Source organism: Pteropus medius, unplaced genomic scaffold (assembly GCF_902729225.1).
Source record: "Pteropus medius unplaced genomic scaffold, Ma_sr-lr_union100, whole genome shotgun sequence".
Taxonomy (NCBI): domain Eukaryota; kingdom Metazoa; phylum Chordata; class Mammalia; order Chiroptera; family Pteropodidae; genus Pteropus; species Pteropus medius.
In genome coordinates, this window is record NW_024349519.1 from 25,311,214 (window position 1) to 25,334,367 (window position 23,154).

Genomic DNA, 23,154 nt, shown 5'->3' on the forward strand with positions numbered 1-23,154 from the left:
CATGTTCTGTATAATTTCACAGCTATAAGTATGGTATTAGGAAGTATGAAGAAAGCTGTTCTAAGTAACTGTAAAGAAGATGCTCTTCGTGACTTTTGGAACTCTTACTGGTTTTACGCTGGGCTTTCTCATTCTGTCTTTTTCTCTTTGACCTACCCTTTAATATTCAGCCATGCTTAATCTTTCTGATGCCACCTGAGTGATTTTCCCAGATCTCTTTTCCAATTCACTGGTACTCTCTACAGTTGTATCTAATTCACTGTTTAAACTATCCAGTAAGTTTCTAATATTATGACTATTTATCATATTTACACACATTTTATTTTTTTAAACTGCTTATTTTTTCATAATGTCTTATTAACATTTTTTTAAAAATTTCTTTGAAGTCTTTAATTATTCTAAACACACTAGTTTTATCTGATGGTAATATTATCTGAAGTTTTGGCAAAGATAAAAATTCCTGCTGTTTATTTTGTCTGTAGCATTTGGCTCAGTGTGGATTGTTTCCTCTTAAACTATATAATTTTAGACTGTAATTAATTTCTTGGCTTGAGATTCCAGAACTCTGTTGATAGTATGTTTCACCCTTATACTCCCCAGAGAAGCCCAGGCCAGTGGTTAAAATTTCCAGGAGTTGTTTTGTTCCCCATCCAGAGCTTAAGACAACACAGCAAGATTCCTTATTGTTCTATTTGATATGAGAACATTTTTTAAGTCTACCCATAGACTGAGGGTAGACTTAAAAAATATTCTCATATCAGGCCTTATGTAGGGGTCTCAGCAACAATTGAGGCATTCTCTCTTAATTCTTCTTTGTACATTAAAATAGTTAGAAACTGGCAGATCTCGGGGAAGCTACAGTGTCAGCTCATATGCTCTCAACATTTTTTCTTTCTGCTCTGTTTCTGGCCCATCTTCTCTTTCCAGTTCATTTATATTAACCTAAAGTATAAGTTCCACTGGTGCACTGAGATCGTTGGCAGTTTTGTTCACTGCTGCATCCTCAAGGCTTGGAACAGAGCTTGGCAACTGTTAGACACTCAGTAGATATACTAAATGAATTAATTTCAAAGATATGTGTTATATTTTACCAGAAATTCTGGGTATTATATAGCAAGGAAGGTGACATTTTGTCTATCTAGGTTTCCACATTGCTTGAGATAGAAAAGGACAATGGACTCTCAAAGAAAAAAAAGAGAATGCAAAGATTTAAAAACTTATACTTTGATGATTTCTTCGAATCCTCATTTCAAAGAATGACCCTAAAGAAACTAAACTACATTCTCACTAACTCAGTAAGTACAGCTTACGTACAGCTTATTTATCTCTAAGGTTTTCCATACCCAAATGCCTTTATATAAATAGCCTTATAATCAGTTGTCTGATGATGAAAGTAATAAGAACAATATTGTTTATTTATACAAGATTTTATGTTTTTAAACACATTTTTAAAATTTTAATTTGATTTGCATGCAACTATCTGAAATGTTTAAGTGATAATTTGTGGTGAAAACTTTCAGACAGTGCCATAAAAATTTTGCTCTACTATGAGCTCCGCTGAGCTGTCGTCTTACTAAAATTGTGTATTTCCTTAACTCAGATTTTCCCCATTTATAAGGAAAGTTCTTGCTACTTGATGTTTCCTGGGCAAAGGAAACATTTTTATAAATAATTTACTATTTCTAGTGTCATAAAATTTTTGATTTTATAGTACATTCTTCCTCATAGCTGCTGAAAAGTAGCCAGATGAAGGAGATGTTGTTACCTAAATTTACCATTGGAAAATCAGGGAAAAGTTATTTCCATGAGGCCACTTAGTTGATAATGAAACAAAAGACTAAGCTAAATCCAACAATTAGATTGGGATTTTCAGACTCAGAAGCTGACTATGATTGGGTCCATGCACACTGGGAATATTTACTCCAAGCTCTGGTCGCTATGGTTAAAACTAATACGGTAATAAAACACACAACAAAAAGTTGTATATGTTTTAGTGACCTGTTCTAAGAAAGAGGTCAGTTTTGAAAAAAGACCTAATTTTTTTTTTTTTTGAGACAGATAGGACAAGGTAAACATGTAGCCAAGAAGTGAAATGAGCATGAATCAGCTTTAAGATATGGAAACAAAGGCTGTAACCCATCTTTGCTAATCACCAGTAAATGGGTTTGGCTCCTTCTAAATATTTGTCTAATTCAGCATGGTCTGTCTGTCTATATATTGTAGACACTAAGAGAACAGACGGGAATCTGAGTTTATTCCTTATTCAACTTGCTGCTGTTAGTATCCAAGAGTAAGTAAGCCATAGGCAGATGAATGCCTAATAGGTGTTTGTGTAACATTGATTCTTAGTTTGGTAAAGTTAAAAATGTTTTTGTTGTTTTGTATTTCTCTCCCGCAGTGCCCTCCCTCTCACCCCCATTTTCCTATTACCCTCCCTCCAACTCCCTTTCCATCTCCCCACATTTGTCTTTTGTTAGCAGACTTTTTAAACTGCAAAAAATTATTTTAAAGCAGCACAAGTATCAGCCCCTAGCTGCTGTCTCCCTTCCAAATTAGAGGACTTCCCCGGAGACGCTTGCAGCCAACACACGACTGAGCTCTAGGGAAGGAAGAATAGTGAAGGAAGTGGGTAGGACAAAGCTGCCGGAGTAGCTGTGGTGACACCCTGCTCAAAGCAATTGCCAACCCCATTCTCCTCCTCACCTCTCATCTCAGCTCACCTTTCAGTTCCTCCCACGTGAACAGAGGCACACACAGACAAATGCACACGTTTTTATCTCCCAGCAGGCATTATTTTCTCTCCCAGCTTTCCTGTTTGAAGGTCCATTTCCACTCTGCTCCCCAAGGACCAGAGCCCAGACAGGCACTAGAGCTGAGTTGCGCACAGCGGTCTGGAGGATGCCAGTAGTAACTTTTAATTTAAAAAAATTTAAACCGGCAAATATGCCCAGATATGTTCAAATACCAGGTGTTTCCTGCCCTCTGTTTTTTAATACTTGACACGATTCTGCATTCTTACTAGATGGGAAAAAGAGACTCAGACCAACCTTAGAACTATGAGATCAAATTCCCTCTTCTGTGGGAACTGGCAAGACATTAGTTTGTTTTTGATTCCTATGCCATTTCTGATTCTTGTTTTCTTACCTGTTAATGGAAAAACATTTTCTCTTCAGACATAGTCGATTGCGTGTTCTTACTTCTCGGGATAATGTTATTAGTTGCTGACAAGGTTCTTCAGTTACTTTGTTTTCCCTCCTGTCCTGCCTTGGAGGGAGTCGTTTCTACCTTGCCATTAAGTTACCATTTAGTACTTACGAGATGTCACCCTTTCTGTCTTTTAGGTCCTTTAAATAGTATTATAAAACAAATGAAGCTCAGAGGGAAAAGTAACTTATTTAAGAAAATATCCCATAAAAAATAAATATCCCATATTTATTGTCATTTATCTCTATGGCACCTTTCACCTTATTGATTTATAACAGCAGAGTTGCTATCTAAGAAAAGTTGTCAAAAATTTCTTTTCTTCCTGCTGCAGAGTCAGTTAATACGCCCTATGTTTGCTTGGAATTTGGGTTTTATAAAAATTGCTTAAACTGTAATCTGTCCTGTTAGCAAATACCTTCTAAGGCTCCTAGCATTTTCCTGGTCTAATGGTCAATACACCTTATTCAGTGTATACCGTCATCCAAGTTATTACCCCATGCTGATAGATTTATTGTGACAGCCTTAAATGACACTATTGAAGAGCTAAATTGTTTGGTGATAACGGGCTGAGCAAGATGACCAAAGTCTTAGCCATCTAATATATATTAAAATAATATAATAGGTTTTAAAAATATTTATTATAATTTTTATTCCGTCTATGAAACAAAAACAAGCAACTATTAGGCTGTCACGAGTTATATGAGCAGTAGGAAGAGAGAGAGAGAGAAAGAGAAAGAAAGAAAAGGAAGGAAGGAAGAGAAAGAAAAAGGAAAAGAAGGAAGGAAGGAAGGAAGGAAGGAAGGAAGGAAGGAAGGAAGGAAGGAAGGAAGGAAGGAAGAAAAGGTGAGCTGAGGAAGGGCACTAGATAGGTATAATATATAATTTCCAGTTAGCGTGGTACCAAAAATTTTATTTTTTAATAAAGGGAAGAATGTTTTGAAAAAATTACTTATACCTTTCTAAAATATCTAATTTAGAGCATTTGTAATCATAAGCTTTAAAATAGAAGGAAAACATACTATATTTGGTAAACTGTAATATATATTATCTCATGTCTTATGTAATTATATTTTAAATATTCTATATATTTTATATAATCATTCCATTATTTGCACATCTTCAAAGGTAGATTTTAAATATTAGAACATCTGCCATGGTTCCAAAGAAATATTCTTAAAAACCAATTTCTGGGATGAGTGACATAGTACCCTGCCTGGATGAGATTACCCTCTAAGGTACTATTATTGCATAAATGTCACCAATCATTCAGCACATTTTTAGGAGTCTTTGAAGTACAAAGCTTAGTGAAGGTACTGAAAAATCCAAAGAAATTTAAGTTAGAGTCCCTTTCTTTCAGGATTTATGTAGTTGGGAAAATAAGATATTTTTGCAAATTACCTTACAATTAAAGGCACTATGGCAGGTGTCACTTTTCACCACTTCAACCCCCTCGACATCGACTTCTTCACAAATCATCATTCATTCAAGAAATATTTATTGAGTATCTATCCCTGTGTGGTCCTTAGAGGTTCAAAAGTGAATTAGATGTGAACATTGCCCATGGAGAATCCAACAGGGAACATGAAACTTAAAAAATTAACTGCAGTACAGAGGGGAAAGTGAACAGAGCAGTAAAAAGGGAATAGATAAAATAAGAAAACTCAGAGAAGAAATAACTAATTTCTACTTAAAAAAAAAAACTGTCATCTTACAGTTTGAAATATGTGAGTTTTGGAGATAGAAAGATGGAGGAAAATGTCTTTCTGGATGGAAGCAACAATGCGCAAGGGGAAAGGTGAGGGGGACATAGTGCACACAGCAAGCTCGACTCGAACAAAGATACATGAAGAGGATTCATGGGGAAATGTTTGCAAAAATATTTTGGAGGCTATCTTTGAACAAGCATAACATTCACTGTTAGAGTTCATTATATGTTTTATAGGCACTAGGAAGCCATTTGGAGTTTTCCATAGTAAAATGACATGTTCAGACCTATGTTCCATGAACATTAAACCTGGTGACTGTGAATCTAATGGCCCATCTATAACTCAGTCATTATATCCAAAACTTCTTCTCAAGTCAAAGCTCGTATCAATGGATTCGCTTAAAGCAAAGACTGCAGTTGGTATTTTGGTTGCTCTTATGTGGATCTGCCCACCTGTATTAGGTTCTAAGTGCTTGTCTCCAAGTCTAGACACTGTTCTCTGTATCCTCATGTCCATTTTGAACCTTGGTCATGAAACTTTCCCTGGATATCCAGTCGTTCTTCCTATGAGGACTTAAAAGAGAATTTTCCCTCTATTCTCAGTACCAATCATAGTTATACTTCTCTAACCAAATTTTTTGATCTTAAAAACACAAATCATGTAACTCATCACATTTTTCTTTGTTTTGGAAACTAGACGATTTAGAACCAGATTTGTGTCATTCTTTAAAATATCTATAGAACTATACAGCAGGCATTTTCTCCACTAACCTCATATCTGGCTTTATTTTATCTTTCCCACTTTTGGTTTTCTGTTATTCTTTCTTCCTTTCTGGCTATGTTTAATTTTATTTTATCTTGTTATACTTTATAAACTTAAACTATCTTGAATAAGTTGGTATAGATAAATGCACATTCCAACTACTTTTATATCCTGTAAGCCCGAATCTCTATAGCTAGCATTGGCCGCCAACAGAATCCTCAGATTTTGCTTCTCTTTGTGGTCTGCTGCAGAACTGAGATTTCTGGCCACCCAACTCAGACTCCGCACTTACTCTGTTCCATCAGATTTTAGACTAACTCTAGCTTTCATTCGGATTTGTCTTATTGGTGGGTCTCCTGATTATAGTCAAGTCAAATGAGGTCCTAGCAGACCGTACGCTGAAGTAACCTGGACGGACAGCTGGAAAGAGCAGAGATCTTTTCACAATGTCTTGTACATTGTAAATACTTCCTAAACACTTGCCAAATGAATGAGTGAAAGCCACAGCAGCACTACTTATTTTTGAAATGTTTAATGGAATCTTTTTTCCCATGTATCGAAATATGCGATGACAATAGATCTAAAAATCATTTAATTTTCAATGCCAATCTTAATATCCATACTACTTTATCATTTACACAGAGCTTTCACCTGTTATTGATAGCACATCATTGGAATCTAGAGGCTTGATAACTGTTTATGGAATGGATGACTAAGTGCATGAATGAATGAATGAATGAGTACATTTCATTGAATTCTTAGATCGGACTAACATCTAAATGGGGTAATGGAGAAAACTGAGTCTCATTGTCTTGATGCCTGACAGGAATTAAATTTGATATTTTGACTTCTATTACATTGCTCTTTCCTCTACATAGTATAATATCTAATATATATCATTACTCTATATGATATATACGTAAAATAATACCACTCTTTCATGAAGCCATGCTTAAAAACATGGAGTCATCTGATTCATCCCTCTCCTTCTTTCCAGGCATAATCTTAATACTTTTTTTCTTCTAAATGTTTTTCTCTTCGTTTCCATTCCACTGACATCAGCCTAGTCTAGACCCTCATAACTGTAGCTATTCTATCACCGTATAAGCAACTTTTTGAAATGTTCCTTGAAGACATCCATAGAGATTCTAATCATATGCACCGATGCTGGGGAAGACAAAGCTAATTAATTACTGCATGTACCTGAATAATAAATCTCCCATGAATTTTTAATTGTTAGTTTCATTTTTTTCTAACACCATTAAAACTATGTGCTATCTTAACCCTGCCATTCCCTCAAAGGAGAATTTCGATTTAACTGAGATTTAGACTCATAATTTTTCACAAGCACCAAAGCAATGGACCAAGCAAGATGTCTATAGTTTTCGGTATGGAGATCTTCAAGAATAGAGACTGTACAAGGAAGCAACTCTGTTTTGTATATTTAATGCTGATATCTCTGTCCCTTATTTCAAGAGTAAGTAATTATTACTTGTTCAGTGATATGATATGGATTATTAGAGACCCCTAGAAACATGCAGTAATTACTGCTATTATATGCTATAGGAGGAGTTAATTGTTGTACCCTGCAAAGAGGTTTGATAGTGTATATTCAAACTATTAGATATCATGTATTCATTTCATGCAACTAGAATTACAGTGTTAGACTATATTATTTGGCTTAACAATCACTGCTGGAGTTCACATTGTGGATGAAAGATAGTCCATGTGTTTCCTATTCTCTTTTAATACATGCATTTATATTAAGTGTGATTTAATACATCACTTTAAAATTATATTGCACTTTGAACTACATTTAGTCAAAAACTGACATTTTGTGTGGGGAACTATAATAAGTTTAGCATTAAATTAAGAAGTAATCTGTCTGTTTGCTAAAGTGTAGTATTTGTGAATTCTAGCATGTCCAAAGCTAGATAATAATATTGAAAAGTAAGTCTCAGATGTTACAATACTTTGTGAATTTTAACTTTTGACTTCTTAGCTTTAAAGAATTTTTTCGTGGTCACGATCTAGCATTGTGTTTATATCTTGAAGTTGCCAGATTTGTTATGATTCTGGTTTAGAACAGAATATTTGTGTCACTGACATAGTGGCATGAGTCGCTCTGGTCACCTATGACTTACTCCAAAATGTAGTTATACTGCTTACTGTGAAATTGGAAAATCTGCTCTGTGTGTGTTCTAATGGATGTAACGGTCATTAAGTATATGAGTCTTCTGACGTTGTAATCAGATGTGATTCAGTCTGTTAAATATCCATGAAACAACATCTGCTTCACAGAGTGACCTTCTGCTAAAGAATACTTAGCGTCTATTAGTAGATCACAGTGCCGATCTGCCTTATTTGGAAGGCACTAAACTAGAGTAGTCTACCGCTGTTTAGCAACTAGCTTGTAATAATTTATTGCAGTTAAATAAAGCTTAAAAAAACTCCATTAAATAATTATAGGGATTATATGCATTTCAAAAACCTTTGTGTTCTACCAAAATTACCCATTTAATTTCAGGGTTGGTTTGTTAAAAAAAAAGCTGAAATCTAAAGGCACATTAGGGGAGCTGTCAGATGCTGTTTTCTGTAGGTGTTAATAAAACCAGATGAAAAAAAAATCTGAAACAAATTAAAACCAAAAGCAATTTTACCATCTGTTGTATATTAATTAGAACTTTGTGTATCAAGGGTAAACTTGCTCTTAGAGAATGTCACTGAACATCCGCTTAATAGAATAATATGCAAATTTATTAGGTTATGGATTTACATGCAGTTTTTGTTCTAATTCATCTATAGCAGATCCCAAGAAAGTAGTAGTGTGCATAGGGGTATATATCTGTAAATGTACATATATAGATAAAGTTTTCTTTTCTCTTTTCAGAGCAACCTGCAAACAACCAAGGCCAGTCCACCCTGCAGCCTTTGCCACCTTCCCATAAGCAGCACTCTGCACAGCATCATCCATCCATCACTTCTCTCAATAGAAACTCCCTGACGAATAGAAGGAACCAGAGTCCGGCCCCGCCGGCTGCTTTGCCCGCCGAGCTGCAAACCACACCCGAGTCCGTCCAGCTGCAGGACAGCTGGGTCCTTGGCAGTAATGTACCACTGGAAAGCAGGTAACTTGTATCTGTGACATTTTCAGATCGCTTGATTATTAGGACCACACGATGGACATGCACAGAGAATGCCCATTGTACTATAGTCAACAAAATTCAAAGATAAACTCGTTCAATATTTTTCTTACAAAGAGAAACTTATCACATTTATATACTCTGTGTTTTGTCTTCTCGAAGAACAATTCTAGATTATTGGTAAATTTTTGATTTCCGGGCCAATGAACTTTCCTCTACTACCATTTTTTTCTTATCTGCAAATTATCAGACATGTGGAGAAAGGATAGAGATGTAAAATGTGATTCTCAGTCCCACGGTTCAGTGAACATGTTTAGCATCTACTTGGTGCTGGACATCCCTACTTTCACAGACTGCACTGTGTCCATGACATCGTAAAATCATAGTGGGCTCCCAAGTATGATACGTTAGCACAAGTCAGTGACCGTTTGTTAAGGAAATATCTGTTTTCTTACAGTCAGTCTGAGCGGGGTGGACCTACTCTCTGAAGTTCCTTCCAGCATTCTTTCCTACAACATTCCATTCATTCTTAGACAATTTTATTAGGAAATTCTTCATTTTGTTGAATCGAAATCTCCCTTTCTGAAACTTCTATCCTCTGGTTGTAATCATGCAACTGGTAATAGGTAACCATACAAAATTATTTTCCCCCATTTCCGTGTAATGGCTTCTCTTACTCTTCTCTTCCTGGGGCTTCACCAGCTTCATGCTCTTTCTCTGTGCACCTACTGGTGTTTCAGTGAGCTTCTTAAATTAGGCCTTCTAGCAGAGGTTGGCCTACAGGTGGCAACTCATTCATATAGAAGTATAGATCAGTAAGAGCTGTTTTGAGCTAATCCATTTCATTACTGAATATCCCCAGGTACAAAAACTTTTACCTTCTTTCTTCGGACAGAACCTTAATAGCCAATGTTTCCTTTATATCGAGTATTACACAAGCAGAGTGTGGTTTCCTACCTCATTGCTCTCTTATTGGACCCTTTGCAGCTAAGTTCCCCTAACATCTTGTTAGTATTTATTTCTGCCTGGCCCTAAGCTTCCTTTAGTCTCAGAGGAAAAGAATCATCACCGCATAAAAGCTGTAAAATAGAGGACTCTGGACTTCCTGGGAGAATGTCTCCTTAAATGCCCTGCTCTGTAGAACCCCTGGTTAATGTCAGCATTTAAATTAGCTTCTGGATGAAGAAATGGGTCTCACAATGAATAAATTACTATGTTTTTTATTTGCCACTAAATGCATGATCTAAACCAATTTTGCCCTGAGGATGAGCTAGCAGGAGGTCCTCATAGTTAGCTATCAACAATAAAAATCTTTTTGTCTTTTCTTTTACTCTTGATCTAAGAACTAGATTTCTAAGTACTCTTGTCTTTTTATCTGCAGTGTCGGCTAAGAGTAGTTGAGTTTTATGGTTTATTTTGTATTATTGAACACTCTTCTGGGAGAAATTAGAAAGAGAGTGTACAGGAAAAGTAGGCAAATGTCAAATTTCTACACTTAAAACAGAGCCGTGTATACAGATTTTTTTCCCCTAAGGTTATTAGCACAGAGCTAAATTTATCCAGTGTAATTATTTAGCACACACTGAACAACTAATCAACACTGATTCACTATTGTCATTTGGAAAAATTTTATTAGGAAAAAAGTAATTTTACAGTTGAGTCATCAAATTGAATATGCATAATTGCATTGTAGTTGACAATAATTGTTTTGACAAATATTTATGAAATATGTCAAGTTAAGTCATCAGAAACGTGTTTAATTTTAAGGATGTTATATATAGCACAAAGTTTCCAAAATTGTGAGTGTCAGTAGGAGAATTGCTATTCCTTGAAGTCATGTCTATATTAAAGAGATTTGGAATAATCTTGGTGAAAGAGAGGATGTATTCTTGTTATTCCTCATATTGTAATAATGAATTTTAGTTGGCGAGAAGTTAGGAAAGAAAATAGCTTTTAGGAGGGCAACCTATTGTAGCTATATGTGAAATGGTAGCTGATTTCTCTATATTCAGAGCATATAAGAAATCACTCTCAGGGCGATATCAAAGAAATATCTTTCGAAACTCCGTTACAAAGCAATGGTATTATTGAACAACCCATGGAATTACATTGTGTGCTTTTGTGAATTGACATGGGAAGAAAATCTACCAGATGATATTATCTCATATAGATATAAAGAATAATAAACCTAAGATTTATATATCATGTTTAAATTTTTTAATTTGTGGTGTAGTTTTATTTTCTCATTTTTCATTGTTCACATATAATAATATTGCTAATCAAAAGACATGACATTGCCCCTTGCGGGTACTCAGTGAATCAAGCTAAGCAGTGATGTGAAAACCTCTCACTGCACTGACACTGTACTACTGTGGTTTCTTTAATAGTCTCACTTGGTTGGAACTCTTGAGGTGAAGAACCAGTCTTATTTACCATTGATTTTTCCTTTTTTAGTTAAAATTCCCTATTGAGTATGATTCTCGGCCTCGGTATCAGCTATATGAACAACTTTATCTAGACTTGTGTCTGCCTTTAATAAGTTTTGAATCTAGTGTATCATTTCATCTTTGGCAATTATTTCTATTTATACATATATTCATTTTATTGAGTTTCACTTTTCTGAAACTGTCATTTAAAGGATGAAGCTACAATTATTTCTATTTTTACATATACTCATTTTACTGATTCTCACTTTTCTGAAACTGTCCTTTAAAGGGTGTAAACCATAAAGTATGAAATTCAGTTATGTGGAGATAAGAATCTATTTTTTTCTCTTTGTCTCCTCTCCTTTTCTGCTTTCAGTGTATATTGATGGTGGTTGGTTATCAATTAGCATCTAAAAATCCATGAAAATCTCAGTAACTTGTGGACTTCCAGTTTATCTAAATTGATAGAGATGACATAAAAGATTTTCTACCTTTTCCTGTTTCAGTGTAGCTTTCATTTTGATTTATTAAAAAGCATTTTTTCCCCAGCAGTTTCTTGCTTCCATAAAAATGTTTATTTCCTTTTTCTAATTAATTTAACATTTGCCGCTGCTGGAGACAATCAATATTATTGTGTACTGTATGTTTCTACCCAGTAAATAGAATAGTTCTGGTCTATATTCTCCAGTGAGTTTCAGCTCTCCTAGAGTCTCATCAAGATCCAAACAAGCATTTGCAATTTATAAGCATGTCTTTATTATTTCATCATCGCCTATAAATAACAGTCAGTGCCTAGATATAACAGCAATACTCGCTTAGAATTTTTCTTAATATTCCTTTTCTTTGAGCTCACTATTTCTTATACTTTCTATATTTTACCGGTAGGCCATTTGATAGCCTATAGCTTCTCCTTTGTTTATTTTATACTTTGGCTGCTTCAGTGCTTAATAATAGCTGCTATTAGACTATAGAGCAGCTGAGGAAAAGCTTAGACCTGACCCAGGAAAGCACAACACTTAAAGGGTATAGTACAGTAACTCTCACTGAGAAGCCCTGACCTTCAGCAATTGTAAAGTTAATTGCCTGCAAGTTCCTCATTTATATATATGAATTAAGTAGCCTAGCAGTTACCTATTAGATGTTAACAAAATGCTTCATTTGTAGCCATTTAATAAAACATTTATTAAAGTCTTGTTTTATTATGAAGTCTACTTTGGCATTGATAGTTCATTAGTTATGTTCCCACAGCTTTTTACCTTGTAGTTCAGTAATGCTTTGCTAATTATTAATGTATGAAATTGCATATTAAATTACCTTTATGTTATTGCATGTTTAATTTAAATATCGAGATGTCCTGGGCTGCTTTAATATGAAGTCAATTGCTACATCTTTAAAAAAATAAAAAGCTAAACAGAAGTATAATTTACTAAACTAAGATAGTCTCATTTTTTCCCCCACTTTTACCTTCACTCCAAATGGTACTAGAGAAAGGCAGAATAATCATATGAGCATCGGGTCTGAATCAGCCTTGCCAGTTAGAAGTCTAGGCTGCAGTCCACACATCGTGGCCTTAGTACTACCAGGGGAAAGCTTTGGCAGTTGAAAACTTGCACATACCTCCACCTACGTGCTGATAACCAATTACCGTTAGCAAGATACTAAGTAGTAAGATCCTCTGTAATTGAAGATAATAAGTAAAATATCCCTAGGAGGATAATCCACTGACTTCTGTTTACTGATTGATCCCACGCCATTTGATTAAAGGTAGTTTGGGGAGACTCAGGGGCACCGGTGGGGAAAGAGAATATCACAGAATATAGAAAAGACGTGCAAAAATGAAGAAGCTAGGCTTGCTGAACAGAAATTGCAAAATTGAACCTGGGCCTAGATTAAGAAATTATTGATTAATTTTTGAGAGTCTCATCATCTCCATTTGTTAAAAACAAACAACAACAAAAATAATAATAATAAAAAACTCGTAAACTCATCTAAAACTGTATACTGATAGATAGTAAAAATCAGTTGGACCCTAAATCTTTTGAAATATTTCACCTTTAATAACTTATGGTATTTCTTAAAAGGCCTATAAAGGGTTACATGTGCATTTGTAAGAGCAATGGGAAGAAAGAAAAAGAGGGAGTTATGATGTATAAGAATTTGCTAGGAGGTGTTTATAGTTAAGGCTCATTTCAATTTGTGGCTTAAAAATTTTTTGTCTCAGTGAGAGGAGGATAATTCAGGAAGCTATTATGGTCCTAATTCAGTGCTTGTGCTCTATGGTGACCACATAATTTATCATCAAACCAGGACAATCTGAGAGCGAAAGGGGAATAAGAGCAGTTACACTGGAACTACAGGCATAAACTGAGGCTGTCCCGGGCAACGAGGGACGTGTGGTTACCTTACTAATGTTTATTCCCAAGAGTAAAGTTGCTTTTAAGCCCCTATTATCTTATACCTAAGGGAAATAATAAGATAAAGATCAAATGTAAGAGGCAGTGGAAAAGCAGCCGTTAGTTGAATACAGGTGTAACTTCCAACTTGAACTTATCTAGTTTCTGTTGCCAACTCATAGCTAATATTTAACACTTTGTCATCCACTTCACAGAAGAAGCTTCTGTTAGTTACCAAAATATGTAACTCCTAAAATAATACGTAAAATATCTGTATTCCTCACAATATCAAGAGAATAAGAGGGGACATATTTTGAAGTCATAGTACTGAATGAATTTTTTTTCAAAAAGGTCAATCTTCATTTTTTAAATGTAAAATGTTAGCTTTAAAGGTAGATCATATATTCACTAAAATATAAAACAAAGAGAAATTTGGTCCTGAATTTAATCAAAGAATGAATATCCATGTGTCTCTTGGAGCATTATAATTTGGTTTCCAAAACCATTTCCTTACACTGAAATAGAGACCTCATTCTAAAATAAAATATGAAATAAAGATTCAGAGATGATTACTAAGCTAAGTGAAAGCAAAAGCATGATTTTTAAATGCAAGATTATTATTAGCCAAATGTAATGCTACAACCTCAACTTGGTTGTTTAGCAGGAATCAGGCAAATAATTAAAATTAGTCTTTCCAAAGAGTTAATGTTGATATATGTTCTTGACAAAAACCTGTTAGATCTAGTAGGGATACAAGCACAGTGTAGCGTTATGAGAAGAGCATGTGCTTTGTAGTCAGACAGACTTGCTTTCAACCCTAGACCCATCATTTGAACTATGTAATTATCTACAAATTTTTGAAATCTGAGATAGATTTCAACACAATAGTAATACCTACTCAAAATACTGTGGTATGTATTAAATGAAATAATGTAAGTAAAGCACCTAACACATGATAGGTGCTCCATAAATGTTTTCAAAAAATGACGTCAGAATCCTCATCCTCATCCTCATCCTCATCATCATCATCATCATCATCAGAGCCATTGCATAGGTTAAGATAACCTAATGGCTTAACAGTTGAACAAATATCTCTTATCAATTAGTAGCTCTCTATTCTCCAATGGATAAAGAAAGTATTTATCGTAACTGGATTATTTATAGGAATAAATAACAAAATTATCTTTATATGTTAGATAGGCCAAGCCTGAACCATAATTTTACCAGAATAAAATTTTGGGTTTTTTTTTTTTTTTAGTATGCCTGTCACTTAATAAAAAGTAGGTGAATTTTTGTAGGTAAGAACCACAAGTCTGCTAATTTTGTTCTTGAGAAGAAAAAATATCTTAAATTATAATGAAAGGCAACTATTCATATGCTTGAAACATTTAATTAACTAAAGTAGTAAATGTTTGGAATGAATCAGTAAAAGCCTTTGATAGATGCATTGTCTCCACATCAGTCAGAAGTTAGACCCCCATTTTATTTAAGGTATTTAAAGCTTTAGGTATCTTTTGAGCATGATGAAGGTACTATACAATAGAGTAGGAGTGTTATTTTGTTTAATTGAACCTTTTTTTTTTAATAGCAATCAAGATACCAAGGAAGTATTCATTAATCATTTGCTATAGGCCTAAATGACTTTTGAAAGCACAATTTTAATAAATTGTGAATACTATATACTCTGATAATGTTTGGTTTGGGGCAACCAGCAATCTGTGTAAAATATTCATAAACGATACCCTTAATTTCCATAATAGCTAGGGAAATGAAATCTTAATGACCTCTAACACATTTCTAGTCACCTCTGTGAGCACGGTCAAAGCAGAAAGTCATCTGTACCATTATTCTGGTCGTAGCTAATGACTGTGATTAAATCATAATCGTTTTCTGAATATGATTTATTTATTTCCGCTCTTCCTCTTCCTCATCAACTGTTTTGTGAGTACATTTTTATACTTTTTATACTCTTCACTAATGTTGTCTGTGAAAATACGTTTTTCAGTCCTCCTTCCATAATGTGTTTATCTCTACTTAACCTCATTACTGCATGGCAATTTTATCTTTTCCTAGAATTAATTTTTGTCCAATTTTAGAACTATGTGTTTTTCTCTAAAATTTTATCCTCTAGTTTCATTACCAATTAACATATACCCTATCAGAGATAACTGCTAATCTTTTCCTATGTTTCTTCATTTTTCCTTGACATACTTTTGCCTGTTTTATTTCTTTCTCCTTTCATTTCAAGCCCGAGGTAAAGCCCGTTTTCTATTACACCATTCTCAGAACCCTTTCTTCTTAGCCCATAAGATTAAATTCTTGGATATGCAATTAACCAACTAAGCTTAATAAATTCTATTTGATAACCCCTCTGATTTTTCTCTGACCCTCTTTATGATTTCTTAACATCTCACCTCATGTTCTGAGCCGCTTAAAAGGCTACTACCAGAAGTCATCTTGTTCCAATTACATCCTGCACTAATATGATATTGCTTCTTTCTGGTCATGGAATACTAGAAAAAGCATTGGTTGGGGGACAGACAGATCTGGATTAAAATCTCAACATCCTACTAGCTATGTAACCTTGAGCACATTACTCATACATTTTATCTTGTTTTTTTAGAAAATGGGTTTGATAATATTTCACTAAAATTTTATAAGGATTCATTGAAACGTCATATATAAAGTGCCTGGCATTTTATTTTGTCTCTGACGCTACACATTTAAAGGTAAGATCATTGATTTAGTATTTATGAAGGAAAATGACAACTTCTGAGAACCTAAAAGTCGACTAATTTTTGTGAACAATAGCTTTTTCCGCTTTGGAGATAGGTATTTTTGTATTGTGAGAATAATCACTATATTCTCAGTTTCACTGAAGTGACTTCCTAGAAGAAATGAACTATGAAATCAATTTTCAAATACAGAATTTGTTTTTAAAAAAAGTAACAACGATAATATGGGGAGGGAACTTTCCGAGGTGGGGCAGTGGTATTTCATAAAATAAAGCCTGAATGCATTCATTCGTTCAGCAGATATGTATGACAGTCTTATAATGTGCCAGTATGAAAAACTCAAGTTTGTTAGAGATGACTTGGAGAAGTTGTGACTATTGAGAAAAAAATGGACTCTATTTCAAAACAAATTTCTTACTTGGAATTACTCTTAGAAATTATCTAATCTTTTTCATTCTTTTAAAGACCGATTGACATTTAATAAGCTGCCTGAGGTCACGTGACTAGTTAGTGTTAGCTCTTGTCTAGATCTCAAATCACGACTTCTAAATTCATTACCTTTACTTTTAGTGTCTCCAGATTTTTTCTGTTATATCCGAAAGGAAAAAAAAAATCATTCAATCCCAAAATACATGTATTTGTTGAATTATAAATCTTACAGATGTAACAATGTACTAATCTTATATACATTACCATGCATATATAAAAATTGAAAGGATAAAATGAAATAAATAATATTTTTAAATAATATTATTTCAATATTAATTTTATTCATTTCATAAATTATTTATTAAATATAAATTTACAAGATAATTACTTATCAAATATTAGTCATACCTTAAGTTTTTCAATCCTGTCTAACATTTATATAAACTTTCTATTGACAATTAGTTATATATATTTAAGTTGTACATGTGATTTTTTAAGTTGTACATGATGATTTAATATATACATACACACTATGAAATGATCACCACAGTCAAATTAATTAACACATACAGCAACTCACATAGTTACCTTCTGTGTGTGTGTGTGTATGTGTGCGTGTGTGCGTGTGTTAAAAACACTCAAGATCTACTCTCCTAGCAATTTCAAGTATAAATACAGTGTTAGTGACTATAACCACCAGGAGGTATATTAGATCCCCAGAATTTATTCATCTTATAACTGAAAATTTGTACCCTTCAACCAACATCTCCCCATTTCCCCTAACTACCACCACCCCACCCTCAGCCCCTGGCCCCAGCAACCACCATTCTCTCCTCTGGTTCTATGAGTTCGACTTTTTTAGAAATCTGGCTAATTTCTCTAATGTTCTAGCAAACTAATTGAAAGTGATCGCATTTTCACATTTTTAAATAAATAAGAACAAAACCCACTAAAATACCATGTTTTGCACTTTTAAGCAGTTTAGAAAATTGAAAATTGTTATGGATGTCTATCATTGTTCTTGGCAACAAAATCATATATTGATGGAATATTTCCAAATGTAAGTTTTAAAAATTTTCTCTCTGGACTAAGAGTATGTTTAGAGAAGCAGTACTTTCTTATTCATTCTTGAATACTACCTATACCTTGAAGAGACAGAAGACAGATTAATAAATTTTTCAGCTGGTAGCATATTAATGACAGCTATTTGTCATTACATAAAAGGTCAGCAAATTTGAAACCTTCTTCTTTTTATATATTTTACTCATTTTTAAGGTTTATAACTCTTTGAGTACTTTGCAATGAGCTAACCGGCTAACCTTTAAGTGGTTAAAAACGGTTAAGATTACTCCACAACTCATCCCTAAGTATTATGAAAAGTCTTGTATTTGATCACACACAACCTGCAAAATCTAAAAGGTGAGGACATAACTATCAACTCCTCTACTTGGCGAACTCTTACTCTTCTCCCAGGATGGCTCATAGCCATTAGTGACTCTCCAACAAAAGGGCTGAGTGTAGGCTCCACTATCATCAATGTATTAAATATCATAAAAGCTTAATAGATAGGTGATACATACAAATAGAAGTGTGTTTTAAACAAGAGTTAAGGTATATACCTTATATAGAGACTACTACAATATTATATAACTGGTTAACAGCAAAGATTTTAGGACAAAGAAGGCCTAGCTTTGTTCCTATATAAACTTTGACATATTAAGTCTCAGTTTCCTCGTTTAAAAAAGTAGATTTTGAACACGTACATACACACAGTGGGGATTTTGTGAAGGTTAAATTAGGTAATATTTGCACACAGTAAATAGGTGTTCAGTAAGCTTTACTTAACCACTTTCCACTCTTTGTACTGGTTGTTTTCTGTTTTGTTGTTAAATATTTCTTGCTCACTATCACACATCTGATTGACTAGGATACCTTCAACATCTCTTACAAACCTGAACTTCTCTTGTTCTTCACATACTTATCTCTATACCTGAAATTCTTTATCTAGATCACACTTCTCAAATTTATAGAAAGAACTTTACTGAACAATTTTAAGCATAGATGGCCATCAATAATTAAAGGGATTAATAATTAAATAGATTAAGCCTTATTCAAATAGCACATAGCAATTTTAAGATGTTCTTTATCATGTCCATTTTAATTTTAACTTATTTAGTATGTAATAACTGCCAATGGTAGATATAATTGATATCTTAAAACCTGTAAGAAAATACCTAGTATAACTCATGCATTAGATGACTACGCCATTGAAATATCTAAAATGTAAAGCAGACTGTTAAACTATTTTAACCTTCTTGATAATGGTAAAGAAAACTCCAACATATTTTCAGAATTAAATTGCTCAGTTGTCATTCAGTTCTTAATGCTCCCAAACAAACTCTGTAACATGATTCTGTGCTTGATTATAGACACATCTAAGTTAAAACGAGTCATAATAAAAATATTTTCCTTCCTGCTATAACCCTATATGTTTTATACAGCTGTAGTTGTACTTAAATTTTATGTTATATATACATCTCTCAGTTAAAACTGAGAAGTAAACGTGGAAGATAATAAAGAATTCTTTAAAATATATTTCCCACAAATCACCTTAATACTCTCTAGAATTCTGCCTCCCAGTTTTCAGAGATCAAGTAACACATATTGTTGTACTTACGATGAACATATTTGTGTATTTAATATAATTACAAGTTGATACAGAGGTAATTGCTAAAATGCATAATTTAATACATTTATATTGCAATTTTTTGGTAAAATATTAAAAACAATTTTTGCCTCAAACCACTTTTTGTACAACCTCTAATAGCATATATTAATTCAGGTAACAGTCGTGAAATGTATCTTGTTTATAAGCTTTTCATTTAAGACATTTTTCTTGCTGAGATCACCTGGCGTGAAAGTTGTCCAAAGATAATAGCACATCAGTTCAAGAGTGTAATAGATTTGAGATCGCAACATGCTATCAGCACAAAGAAGTAGTTTATCAGTCTCACTAACTCACTGTGTCGCAGCTAGAATCATTACATATTTGTTCTTTTGTTTTTCATCAAAATATATCATTTACATTCTAATGTTGATTACTCACTTGGGGGATGTTTTCATTTCCTTGTTTAAAATATTTTTCAAAGTGTATACTATAATTTAAAGTTTATTTAAATAAAAGAGTCGTTTTAATTAGTAGAAGTCTAAAATATTTTCTTTTCACAATTCAGGGGTGCATCGTGTATTACTATAAAATATTTTCAATTAAATTTGTAGTAAGGACACCTTTATATTAGAAGCAAAATAATGAATCCAGTTTGAACAAGCCCTGGCCAATTTTTAGAAGATGTATACGCGCATACACACACATGGCACATGCACCTTTCCTAGACTCGTCCTATTTAAAAATTAGCAGAAATCAAATTAACCAAATGCAAAGAGAAAAAGGTTTTAAGTTTAGTTTATTGTTACTCACTCTAGGTGAACTGTATTATTTCTTAAATGTTCCACCTTTTTATGAGCCCTTGAGACAAGCCTTTTCAGTTTTTAGATTTTATTTGCTAATTTTTATTGTTATAGCTTTTGTCAAGTATTACTGCCACCACAGTGGTTATCAAAGAAGTAATTAAAAACTAGTCCTTCAAATACTTTTGACTTTACTCATACCAGTTAAGTACTCTTCTAGGTTCTCCTGTGTCCACCTTTGAAAGTGTGTTTTAAAATGGTATCTAAAGGATGAAAGAAAAAACTTTCTCTTTAATTACAATAATGAGATTCAGTGTGAGATTTTCTTTTCAGTTATGCTAGAATTCTGCTCCCTCTGAACCTCAGTAAGAGAATTTTTCATGCTGCTGTATTGTAGGTCAGAAGCTACCTTGTCAGGATGTGGTAGTGCATCTTCTGTGACCAGTACTAGGAACATCACCTCGATTGTCACTACTTTGTCCTCAGCAACTTACAAAGGAAGAAAAGTTGGGGAAAAGGCATGTTGTGCAGAAAAATACTTTTATTAATTTTCCTTCTCTTCAGAATAGCAGATGTGTAAAGGGGTAAGGAGATTGTGTATGTGGGTTTTGTGTGTGTGTATGTGTGTATTTACACAGCGCTTTTAAAATATTCAAAATTGAAAGTAGATAAAGGAAATGAGTAGAGGAAGCTCTTTCCTTCTTATATAGATTTTAATACATTGAAGCAAAATAATCTGTATGAAGAAAGCAGAGAAACAAACTTTTTGGGAAGTTATAACTACTTAGGGTGAATTATCAGCTAGACTTCTGCATGGCTCACAAATCCAAGTATTCAGTTCAAAGAAAAAAGAAAGAGAACCCCTAAAGAAGGTGCTTGTGGAATTATAGTATATTGATGAATGTTTTATAAGCACATGGAAATATTGATACAAATACAGAAAACAAAGAACCAAAATAGAACAGATACTGAGATAAAGGCCAATTCGCATGGTAAATACTTACAAAATTGCAATGAAATTAGAAAGGATGAGGAAACAGATTTTTGAACAGATAGGTGAAATTGAAAGAGAAGAACAATAAAGGCAGAAGATGGCATAAAACAACAACAAAAAGTTTAAGCCGTTTGACGCCGAGGTCAGATGGATTGAGTCTCATGCTGTACAAATTCCGTTTGTTCTAAATGGACTACTTGAAGTGACCTGCCAGCGGGGACTTTCTAAGCAGGAGTCTTTTGAATTGATTTTCTGATTTGTTATACAATCTTGATGCTAGTCTTGAAGTTAAATGGAAACTAAGAAACTAATATGCCAATCACCATTCTGCAGAGGTTCTCAAAGTGCAGGTCCTGGACCAGTAACGTCCGCTACTGGGCTTCCACCCCAGACCTTCTGTTTTAACAAGCCTTCCAAGAGATTCGAGTGCAAGCTCAAGTTTGAGAACCACCGCTTTAATGTATGGAATGGTCTCTAAGTACATTTAAGCTCATATTGGTGACCGAACCTTTGACTACATTAGTTCACAAGACCTACCAATACTATGACCCCATACTCAGTCTGGTTGAACTGCTTTCCTGTGCAAGGTGGGTGAATACCTTTTGCAGTCTTATGCAGATGCTAGTGTGGGTGGGCTTCCCCCTGAAATTTCATAGCAGCCTCTGCAGTCTCTTAGTTCGGGAATCTTACAGAGCTTCTGAGGGCCATCATCCTCGACGGATGCAGATGTCTCTCCACTAGGTAGGTATTTAAGCACAGTAGGTAATTGTACTAGTTGTCTCTGGGTATCTTTTGAGAATCAGTTGCTAAAAGGTAAGGAAAACAAACAGGAACCCAGCCTTGAATAAGAACAGGTAATTTTTTATATGGGCTCGCTTTCCTTAGTTTTCTATTGAATACCTGCCAGAAATTTTGTATTTTCTTGCATCATTATCTAAAGCATATCATTTAAATAAACTGCTTTTTCAGCCTGTTAATTAGTTATAAACACATTGTTAAATATACATTCAACAGATAATCCAGTTGGCTATAGATTTCAAATTCAGAATTTGCTAGTGAAAATTCTAAACACTGTGATAATTAAGCACAGGTGTTCAAAATGCTTAGATAATAGTTAATGTCATCTTTCAAGTATATCATTTCTTTCAAATATATACTGACAAATATTTTGGGCCGTTTTAACTTCTACAATATTAAACATATATACTCTCAGATATAGACCACTAATAATTACATGAGTGATAATGGGCAGCATCGAAGGAAAATAAGGCACAATAATTAAATTTTGTACATTTAGACAATTTTTATAAAGTATTTTATCTTAAAATGAATTCTAGGCAAACTGTCCATTGTTTTGGCATTATCAAGTGACTAAAACTATTTGAACTCAGTAGTTAATTTTAGCCTTCATATATTTCCAGGTAAATTTAATCCACAAGTGTGGGATTCATTTGCTTTAGATCTGAAAATGTCATTTTGGAAGAGTCGTTTGATGTTGAGGAAATCTTGTGAGACCTTTAATAAGCCTCTTAAGTCCCGGAAGTTATATTTTGCCTGAAGGAAAAGAAAGCTACACCTTAAAATTTCCTTAGCTCTTAAGTGAGAACTTTGGATTCTGGAAAGGTTGCGGATTTGACCAAATATAGCCAATCTTTCTTCTCATTGGCATATTGTCTTTGAAATCAGAGCCTCTAATTTGAAGTAAGCAATCTCCATTCTATGTAAATTTTTTACTGAAGACACACAAGTAGAAAGCAGGATATCAAGACATTTTATTTAAATACTTCACATGTACTTTGATGTGCATTACTCTCTTTGTTCAGCAAAGAATGTAAGAAAGAGGAAGGAAGAAAGCATCAGCATTTCCGTGCAGTAGAACCTTTCTCCCTATAAG

At 33.9% G+C, this 23,154-nt stretch overlaps 1 protein-coding gene across 1 annotated transcript in view; it reads left to right on the forward strand.

Moving 5' to 3' along the window:
* TENM3 (teneurin transmembrane protein 3) overlaps positions 1 to 23,154 on the forward strand; it is a 546,591-nt gene that overhangs the window by 366,998 nt on the left and 156,439 nt on the right. The window contains 1 exon segment of the mRNA XM_039882598.1: positions 8,563 to 8,800. Within this exon segment, the coding sequence (XP_039738532.1) occupies positions 8,563 to 8,800 (238 nt within the window).